Source organism: Salminus brasiliensis, chromosome 2, assembly GCF_030463535.1.
Source record: "Salminus brasiliensis chromosome 2, fSalBra1.hap2, whole genome shotgun sequence".
Taxonomy (NCBI): domain Eukaryota; kingdom Metazoa; phylum Chordata; class Actinopteri; order Characiformes; family Bryconidae; genus Salminus; species Salminus brasiliensis.
In genome coordinates this window covers 33,700,163-33,710,952 of record NC_132879.1, presented here as the reverse complement: position 1 = coordinate 33,710,952, position 10,790 = coordinate 33,700,163, and the positions used below count along the sequence as shown (strand labels likewise).

Genomic DNA, 10,790 nt, shown 5'->3' with positions numbered 1-10,790 from the left:
AGGTGAGAAAAAACACTTTCTTAATGAGATGACTAGTTGCTCTGCGATTTTCAGAGGTTTAAAGTCTGAGAAATTCTCAGCACCTCTCTGTGAAAGATGGCGAGGTAGAGTCCAACAGAAATCCGGTTTCTGATGGTCTGAAATGTTGTATTTATCAGATGGTATCAGCTACGTATATTTAAAATCAGCTGAAATAGAAATACAAAGCTGTAAATGTTCACTTTCACCTTAATTTTATTGTATTGTGATAAATGTTGTTATTGTGATAACACTATGCTTTTCTAAGCATACTGTTGCTTCTAAGCATAGCTGCAGGTTTCATTACTAACAGTGTAGTTAGACTGGTTTCATTAGATGAAGAGCAGCAGACGTCGAATAAAAAAAATAATCACTGTGTTCAGTACGGGAGAGTCTCTGAATAGTGGGTCATAAGAATCTGTTGTTACTGATGTATTTAGTCAGTGATTACATGTGTCGTGACAAATATTATGTATCACCAAAAAAATAAATACAATATCTTGATATTGTGATATCGAATTTTTAACCATATCGCCCAGCCCTAGTGCAGCAGTTACATTCTGGTGCAAATAAACATACAGTTGCAGCATGACTGTTCTTCTAGAGCATCTACTGACCACCCACAGCCAAAACACGATGTAACTCCAACAGTGAGAAACCACTACCTCAGCTTCTCAAGCAAGCAAACTCAGCTTCTGTGCTTGATTAACGTTACTGTTAATTAGGCAGATCTATTACTACAGCTCTGATGCTTTTTTTTCAGTTGCAAATGTGATTTAGGAGCTGCAGGGCACTGTTTTAAAGGGCATTATGCAAAAGTTCAATAAATCTTATATTTTTAATTAAAGATATTTTTCCATTCCAAATTAATTTTAATCGATTGTGGACAGTCCACTCATTTATTGCAGCCCTAACAACAACACAATGCACCCGTCATCCCCACTGTTTAGTATCATAGTACATCAATCCACCCTATTCATATGTAGTATTGCCCTCTTCTGATCCCGTTCAGTAAATCATCTGCAAGCAGCTTTCTCCGTGAACATTTATTTTAGAGGTTGGCAATAGTGTAGTGAAGTGGGAACTGAAACATTTTCCTAGTGTTAGGTAGTAGAAAACAGCACAACAATAAATACAGACAGGACAGAATATTCCAGCAGAAAGCCTTTGTGACTCCAAACCATTCTGTACACGTTCCCATAAAAAATGTGCAATAAAAAAAAGTTCAGTTTATTGCAAACAAAAAAAAGAGAAAGTTTTTATAAAAACTATCTTGATCTTGACTTCACATGAGAGACTGATTTGGTCTAAGATGCAGGTTAGAAACGTGAAACATTAAAAAAAAAGGAGTAAAATATTTACAAACATTTTTTGCAGGTGATTTACATTCAATATTCTCTTGAACACTCTTCTCTTCATTTGGAGTAGGGTTAATGCTGAGAGGACACTGCCGTAGTCAAGGCGACCCAGTTCCATCCAGTGGACCGGTCCTCAGCGTGTGATCGTGGAGTTCAGAACTCGAGCTTTGCTGTTGGATTGTGAGGCCTGAGAGAGCTCTCGCTGAAAGAGTCAAAAAGACTTCATTAACATCACACTTGCACACAAACACACACACACACACTGGCAGTAAGGTAGCACTGATGTAGGAACTGGGTCGATGCAGAACTCTGACATGCTGTATTTCATGAACATATTTGCAGATGCTAAATTGTAAGGTTAAAGCAGCATTCTGTGGAAATAGGTATTTCTTGCTCCAGGGCTCCACCTACAGTCTGAAAGAGGACTCTGCACTTTGAGACACCCATAACAAGGACACACTTTATATATGCATTTCTGGACAAGCTGAAAGACTAACTAAAAGAGGAATGTGGGCTGTTAGGGTAGAGTAATACTACAGGATTTTACAGTACAGTAGACTCAGGTTATGTAGCATTACACAGTTCTTATGAGCGATGACATTGCCTGCTGCACCAAAGTTACAGTGTGCTGACCCGGACTAGCAATGATAGACACCCCCCCCCAATAAAATAAATACATAATAATATTACACACATTCTACAGTGCTGCTTTAAATATACAGCAAAATAGATAGAATGCAGATGTTGGTGCAGGAGCTCAGCATTAACTAAACAATCTGCTCTTCTGAACTTTATCAAATCTCAGTTTGAAATATCTGTCACTGATTCCAAAAGGATTCCAATGCCACCATCAGTCCCTTTTTTTTTTTTACTCCAACATTTGAACGGTGCTTATACATATATTTCTATTATCAGACACTGAAAATTTCTCCCTCTCTTCCACAGCAGGACCGTTTCTATTCACTCAGTGGTGTGAGAAGTAGCCCCAGAAAGTGTGGCGGTTACTATGCGAACTATCGTTACACCATTAAACACAGAGCTACCACTTTCCCATAAAGATGGACACACTTCTACCTCTAGGTATTCATTCATTCATTCATTCATTAGTTTGCTTCCTTCTAGCAAAGTGAATGAGCAAGAGAGCAGAGGTGAGTGTGTGGACAGCAGTGAGTTTAAACTGATCAGTCCAGCAGAGACAGCAGCACAGTCCAGCCAAACAGGAGGAGTTAGAGTAGGAAGCAGATACACATACTTTACAGCATTCTTAGCTGTGTGGACACAAGTGGGAGTCGGAGTAGAGTAGTGTGTGTGCATTTAGTCAAGGAGTATTCAATAAAGTCAATAAATGAAAGAGGAACAAGTAGGTAGGTAGATAGACAGATTAACAGGGCGGAGAGGTTATCAGGGCATATTGTCGCTGTTGGAACAAACCCTTTGTACCCCCCAAAAAGGCAACTTTATAAGAGAGGCACACAATCCTACCAATTCAACAGATACCAATGTAGAAACTATTTCAAGTCACTCAAGACACTTCTGATATCCATTCATCACCAACTTTTGACAAAATGTGAAGGACAGTCGGTATTTTGTCAACAATTGAATGATTTTGTGAGATACAAGGTTTTGTTCCAACAGTGATGATATGGGGCAGCTCATACAAACCTGGCGATGGTGGTGGATTCAATGTTGACACAATCCCTCTATAAATAGAATGCACAGTTAGCCAGATGTGAGCACACCTAAAATAGCTAAATATCTATACAGGGGCGATTAACTCAAATTTATGAGCTGACTGGTTTTAATGAAAGTTAAACATGGTCATGATTTTGATCATCTGCTCAAAAAGTCTAGCCTGAATAAATATACTAAATATACTAATATTAGCTGATTTAGTTAAAAGCTAAAGAAACAGACATCAAACAGGTCTTAGCTAACACACTACATCTGGTCTCCCAAACTCAGATATAAACTTGGCCTTGCAAATAAATTAGAAATAGAAATGCATTTCAGTCTAGGCTTTGGCTTAATTTGGAGAATCTGTTCTGAGTCTAACCCCAGTCAAGCACCGCCACTCCAAATAATGACAATAAGCTAGGTTCCCAGAAACAGACATCAGACACATGCTTAAAACACATTCATCCAAAAGCCATCCCTGATAAAACGTGGGTGTCATTTAACATAATTTCATCTACTGCATGGTTGGCTTTTTCACACCACCACTCCCCACTCCAGGTGACTGGACTGAGTGCTGCTTGACTCTTCTGGTGATGATAGCAATAGAGGACGTTCAGAAAGGGGTATTTACCGCAAACTCAGAGTAGGAGCTGGCAACTGAGTTAATGGAGTAGTTGTTTCGGTGTGGGCTGGAGGTCATGGTGCGCAGGGCTCCATTCAGCTGAGACAGGTTCTCCTTATTCCTCTCCAGACCACGTGGGGTTCGGCCACGAGCCGGTGTTCGCAACCCTGTACCAATCTGAGACAAATAAATTACATTAAAATTCACCCTGGACTGGACAGGCATCCTTATTTTCAAAAGACACATTTTTTTTTGTTAGGACTTTAGCCAGCACTGCAGATAAGAATTTACCATGGCTAGGGGTAACCATGGCTCACAAAACAATAGGGGTTTCCATTGAGATTAGGTTATACATAGCAGGGGTGTAAGAAAATGCATATGATGGTGTGTTTTTAATACTAGGACAGTTTCTAAAACGTGATTAAAAATAAATACATAAACAGCAATATATTGAATTGTGCCATGAACATATTGGATTCATAGCTCTAATGGACAGTGCCCAGTAGCAATGCATAACAGTAGCCGTATTTAACTCATTACTTATTTGATACCGAAGTCATTGCAAGCTGGAATAGTGTAATTACATGAATCTCAAGATCATTCAAATGGTTAACAGGGAAAACAAACAAACAAAAAAAAGAATAATCAAAGCTCAAATGTGAAATTAAAAATACATGAGCATGTATTAAGGAGTAGTCACCAGGGGTGTAACGGTGCACACGGTGCGCTTCAGTTCTCACTACAATTCGGTCGGAGTTTTGTACAACAGGAAAACCCAAATGCATGAGGTTGTTTTTTCAGCTTTTTTGGATAGACAGTGCAAGTTACGACTTGTTCCAGCTAGAGCAAAGCTTAACATAGCATGTTAATGTACAGCATTTGTTATTATGCATTGTTTTTGGGCGATTAAGTGCCATATTACACTGTTTCTTAACCGCAGATAACGGCCTTAGGGCTGGTAAAAATGATACACATTTAAAATTGGTGTGGCTAAGCAAAAGCAAAGGTCTGTCTCACCTTGCTGGCTGAGAGAGGAGGTCTCATGGATGGAGAGTAACAAATGGAGCGGAGGGTGGTATTACTAGAGGAGCTAGAGATACTGGCGGTGGTATTCAGCTAAAAGAGAGAGTGCAACATTCAGTGTTGCAACAAGAACGAGAGCACCATCTCTGTGATTCACTAGTACACAACTTCACATGAAGGAACACAAGTACAGACAGACAGAGCATTACCTTGCGTGTTTTCCCTGGTGTGGGCGTTCCTGCTATCCTCCTCTTAGTGGGTGTTCGGAGGGACGTGCCATACAGCATATCCTCTTCTGTCTGCTTAGTTTTCTTCATTTGCTAAAAACACATAACACACAATAAGAGAAACATGCCACAGCATCTCCTTATGATACTTTAAGGAAAGAGATGAACTCAGCATGCAGAGATGAACTCAGCATTAGGCTCCTGCACGGTGTCTGCTAGGTAATAATGGCATAATTACTCTATCCTTTACAGACTCTTTCCCTCTTCGCTTCATTATAATTTAATTATCTTTATGACAATGCTTTCAAACAGGCCTTTTACTCCTGGCTATTTCTCCCATTCCACTGTAATTACCATAACAATAATTATTTTAAATAGGTCTGATGCCATCGAGGTTCTCCATCTCTCCATGCAGTAATGATTATGATTATTAATTCATGATCAGTAATTACCCTCTCCAGCTTCTCTCTCTCTTTCTCCAGGTGGTGCAGGTTCCACTGCTCCTCCACATACTGCATGAAGAGCTGCCCATTGACCAGGAACTGTGCACCCTGCGCTGCCTCCCACTGCTCAATCTGGTTCTTCAAACTCTTCTCCAGCTAAACGAGGGGAAAAAAAATAAAGGTCATATAGCATTCATCAATGTGGAAAGCTGCAACGGCACCAACTCCCAAAATGTGTGCGCACACAGCTCAGAAACACTGATGGCAGGTAGCGACAAACTGACCTTGGGCAGACTCTTCTGCAGATCTGCTCTCTGCTTCTCCTCCCGCAACAGGTTGCCTCCCCTGTTGTTAAATCGAGATGGATCTGTGGCCTTTTTCTGAAGGCAGGAGGAAAAAAAAAAGGAAAAGGTTAAGACGACCAATCTATGGCAACCACAGTTAATGCGTCTCACACTGGCTTGCTGAGGTAATATCATAAATATGGAAAGAAACAGGATCACAAACTGCACTCAAATGGAATGACTAAAGCGTGGGATCTTACCTCCAGTGTCTGGAAGAGGGTCCAGTTGTTCTGCCAGCTAGTGACTCCTTCATAAAGCTCTCTATGCTCTTCATAATGCTGTTTCAACCTCTGCTCTTCTCTCTCATGCATAGCCAGCAGCTCCTCAGTGAAATCATCTAAAAAGCACATTCAAATAACATTACTGGAACAGTCTAAAGTCCCGCTTTATTTACATACACAAATATATATTAGTGCCTGAATAATGCTAAATGTGCCAGAACCTATCCATAACCACACTAACCCCAACACAGCCATATCTACCTAAACCTAAACCTAGCCCCAGTACATTAAAGGCAGGCTATCTGCCCAGAAACATGTCCTCACTTGTGCAAGTTTTTTCCATGTCATCCTTGTATGTTATTGAATAGACATTTGAGAAACCATTACAAGGCGTACAGAAATTGCTTCTAATTATGTTTAAACCCTTGGTACACACTCCAACCTAGAACAGGCCCTCATGACAAAGTGTGGCAGGACAACTGACAGCCATGCCCAATTATTTCATATTGCTGCTCTGCTGATTTTAAGCACTGGTATAGCAGTGAAAGCGGTCATACCGTTATAGTATGGAATGAAAGCTTGTCTCTGTTCAAGGCTGTAGAAGCATTTCTCCCAGAGGAGTGCTATTTCTGCTCTGATTGTTTCAATCACGCTCCGAATGTTCTTCATCTTCAGCTCCTTCAGACGCTCCAGCTCTGCATGCAGCTGGAGAAAGAGGTAAAAAAAAAAAATGTAATAAATAAATCATGAGCCATTTTAAGAAGTAGTTAATGTGAAACGCAGCGATTATATTAAGTAAGGCAGCACATTGCTATTCAATTTTGCTGAAGCTGCTATGCATCAAGGACAATAAACATCATGCTAAACTGCACATCAATCCAAGTGGGCCATTGAACCTTGATAAATGGTATAGAAGTGAACGAATCAGGGAAAAAAAATTATATATAAGTTATCGGACAGAAATGAGAAGTGTGTGTCTTTACTTACCTTACTTACTTTACTTAACACTAAATAACACTAACCCACTAATTTCTCAATATGAGGACAATGGGACACAGAAAAATAGTTTTAGCCAAGAATGTCACAACCTCTATCTATTATTTAGTGAAAGATCCTTGTATGTGAATTCAGGCATTGCTTTTACTGCATATGTTATAATAGTAGGTGTCACTGGATTAGCTGAGAAGATTCCAAATAGGAAGGTGTGGTGATCAATTATCTTCCACTTCCAACAACCTTCTCGCTCTACCTTTAACATGTATCTACATGAAAACAGCAGCTCTACTGCACACAGATTTGTAACAGATTGGGCCATGTTGTAGCGCTTACAAGCTGCACTTAGTTTCAAATGGGGATACAGAACCCAAACGTATTTCAGAAACATAGGTTGTGTGATGGACGTGTGTTTTCACTCACAGCCTCCATGTTCTTCTTTTTGCTGCTCTTCATGTGTTCGGCAATATAGTCCCTCTCTTCCTGAGGGATCTGCAGCCTCTCCCACAGCTCTCCAATACGGTCACGGTAGGATACACACAGTGCCTCGTTCTCCGCTTTTCGATTCTCCAGCTGAAACCCAAACGCACAACTCAGCATGATACAGTGTAGTCTCACATTCATACCCAGCCTGTCCCCTGCTGTGGAAAGGAGTTTCTAACAATTCAATTCGCACACAGCATTAAATAACACACTCGATTTGATCCCAACAGCGCTGAAAGCAGAAACCACTAAAGACTAAAGATTAACAAATGACAACAGGGAAACGTTAAAGAGATTAATCAGACACACAGCTTAATCTATTTGATGAAAAGGTGAGAATGATTCATTTTAAAAGACGTGAAAAGCAATCAGCAGGGGAGAGTGGAAGGCGGAGAGGCTGTATTTGGTGGAGTACAGCCTGTGCCCAAAACAAAGCGAGAGAGGTGCTCAAGAAACACACATTAAATCCATGGCAGACTCTCAGCATAGTAGCATATTGAGTGATATACAAAAACAAAAACAGCATAACTGTTCACTTGCGCTGAGCCGTGAGCCACAGCGGATGACCAGATCTTTTCAGAGTGGGCCAGTATTGTCAGAAATATATCTTTCGGCCAAATAACTTAACAGTGTCAAGTTGTTGTAGAAACCTCCAGGACACCACCTGGCCCGTTATGATTTCTTCCTGCTTGTTTCACACTGAGCAAAATGGAGCCAAAAGATCTGTTTTTTTTGGGATTTACTATTTAAAACAGTGTGTGTGTGTGTGTGTTTACCTGGCTGAGCAGCACTTTGAGGGCTGTGATATTTTCTGTGGATAGGCAGAACGCGTCCTCTTCCTCACACACCACATCGCGCTCAAAGCTAGTGTCCGGCATCTGTTCAAGATCCTCCATGCACACAATGATCTGACGCTTGATGGTCACAAACTCAGCATGACGACGTTCCTGAAAACCCAGCCTACAGTTAGCAATGTCTCTGTAGTGTTTGCATGCACCACCCCAAACAGACAAGTATGAGTTCATAAAAGATAAGGTAAATGCAGAGGCAATGCCGTTTTCAATGTGCTTTACCTTCTCCTGGTTGCGGGCGGCGATGTGCTGACTGTAGTCCTCCAGCTGCTGGGCGGAGGGCACGCGGTCAGGGTTAATGACGTAAGGGTTATCACACAGAATGTCACACAGCTCCCGGTCCTGCTGCATCAGACTCTTCAGCTCATTCATTCTCTGAGTCTTCTGCTTCAGCATCACCTTCAAGTGAGTGCGAATCTCTTTCTCCAGCTGCAGCATGGTCAGGCCATCGTCCTCCTGATGGACACAAGAAAAACACAAACACACCAAAGCATTACTCAAAATCCTCCACCAGACCTCAGAAGTGGATGAACAGGGTAGTCATGGAGAAGACTGATTGGAAACACATAACTGGAGTCCACATTCCACAGTGAGGGCATGAACCGCAAATTCAGGTTCTGTCAATCTGACCTACCTCGAACGGAGGGAGCCGAAGCTCCTCACACAAACTATCCAGCTCTTTCCGACAGGACTCAATACTGCTCAGCAACCTCTTCCTCAGTCCTTCCTCCTCTGCTATCATCATGTCCAGCAGGTTCTGAGAGGATGCATATTTAACAGAAGCTAGTAACTGACAGCTTTCCAAAAACGACATGCCATGAAGAGACACAGCGGAACAATAATAATAATAATAAAAATAAATATACAGCTTTAATCACCTTGACATGCATTCTAACCGCATCGGTCCGCTGCACCCTCTGGTCCTCAGGGATTCCTATCTCCTCCCAGATGTCTCGGAGGTGGCTGAGAGCTTTATTGAGACATGCCACAGACTCTGCGGCATGAACCTCACTGCACAATGATAAACACACACAGTCACACACCATATTCAATACAGCTGTTTGTAAATAGGGGTGCAAGTAAATACTCATACATGCATGTACGTATGTTATGCAATTTTTTTTTGCAATAGAGCTTACATGCAAAGATGTCAGACAGCAAAAGTTAAATCTACAGTGTTCACCAGATCCCACTGTACAAGAAGTAAGCTATTTTGACTCCGATTGTTTGAAATTTGAGAAAGTACCCACAGTATCGCGGTGTACTGAACAGTAATCCCTGTATCGTGACACCTATCGTATTAGCACTGATTCTCGGCAATACACAAATCCACCATTTCTGACTGCAGACTCAGCTGGGCATAAAGCAGCCAGTCAGGTTGATGTTAGCTAGCTACGTTAAACTGATGAGTCTATTCATAAAACTGTCATGGTGAAAACACCTATTCTGTAAACATGAAGCCATGGTCTATGAGTGTTTAGCTACGTTACAAGACACAGTGCACTGTAGTAAACTGTTGCTAGCAAGACTCTCGTTGGCCACAGTTGCTAACTAGCTAGCTAACGATCAAATAGTTAGGCGGCTAGCCAGACTGGCTAATAATAATAATAATAATAATAATAATAATAATAATACGCCAACGTCATGACGAAGTAGCTAAGAGAAATTGTGAAAAATTAAGTAATTCATCATAAGTTGTAATGCTACCTGCTTATTACTCGTTGGAGTAAAGATAGCGAGTTAGCTAACAACAGCTAGCGCCACATAGCTGATCTGCTGCTGATCTTTTTTTTTTTTTACCTTTTCCTCATCGTGACGCTCGAATAAAAGCAGTCCAAAAAACACCTCCAGCGTAAAAGACAAGACGACGATAATAAGATTGCTCAGTAGAGCTGAGACAGGAGGTAAATAAGCCCCAGCCTCGGCCCCGGTCTTCTGTAAACTCCGCTGTGTTCAACCGTTTTCCTGTCTGCGATTCAAATCCTGCAGCCCAGCGCGTTTTACCCCCTGACTGGCTGGGAGCCTCGTTGCGTCATCGTAACTCGGTCTTCCGGCCAGCTGATTGGCTGAGGGGGTGGAGCTTAGAGGGGCTTTAGTGCAGTGTGGAAGAGCAAAGAGACTCACAGATCAAAAGACTGAGCTGCAGCACTAATGGAGGTGTTATTGAACAGCCACATTGAACAGATGTTAATTCTCAGTATAATGATACTGAGGCTTTATATGTTGTATAACATGATTTTAAATCATGAAAAATAAATAAAAAGTTTCGCATTTTACTTTGTAATTTGTAATGGACGTCCACTGCCACAAAACAGCACAGCCTGGCTGGTAATGAGTAGTTCCACAATCCGTGTTATAATTACTTATACTTATCCATACAGTATGTCTTATCAAAATGTTTAATGTTGTGCATTTATTAATTATTATTATGCATTTATTAAATATAAATAGCTAGCCTATGTTCACTCCATTAAACAAACAAACTAATTAAATAAATTAAATATTTAATTCTGGCAATAAGGCATACGTTCAG

At 41.0% G+C, this 10,790-nt stretch overlaps 1 protein-coding gene across 2 annotated transcripts; it reads right to left on the bottom strand.

The window, feature by feature from the left end:
* Positions 1 to 1,340: 1,340 nt before the first annotated feature.
* On the bottom strand, positions 1,341 to 10,074 carry prc1a (protein regulator of cytokinesis 1a). Of its 2 annotated transcripts, XM_072673809.1 has the most exons (15): positions 10,058 to 10,074; positions 9,136 to 9,268; positions 8,892 to 9,014; positions 8,480 to 8,713; positions 8,183 to 8,353; positions 7,347 to 7,496; positions 6,488 to 6,635; positions 5,910 to 6,046; positions 5,650 to 5,745; positions 5,375 to 5,521; positions 4,905 to 5,015; positions 4,690 to 4,788; positions 3,682 to 3,849; positions 3,039 to 3,076; positions 1,341 to 1,578 (listed from the first exon to the last, which is right to left on the bottom strand). In XM_072673809.1, the coding sequence occupies exons 1-15, from the start codon at positions 10,066 to 10,068 to the stop codon at positions 1,530 to 1,532; spliced, it is 1,815 nt and encodes a 604-aa protein (XP_072529910.1). In that variant the 5' UTR covers positions 10,069 to 10,074; the 3' UTR covers positions 1,341 to 1,529. The 2 variants fall into 2 exon arrangements, with proteins under 2 accessions (XP_072529910.1, XP_072529911.1); XM_072673810.1 differs by lacking the exon at positions 3,039 to 3,076.
* Positions 10,075 to 10,790: the final 716 nt, after the last annotated feature.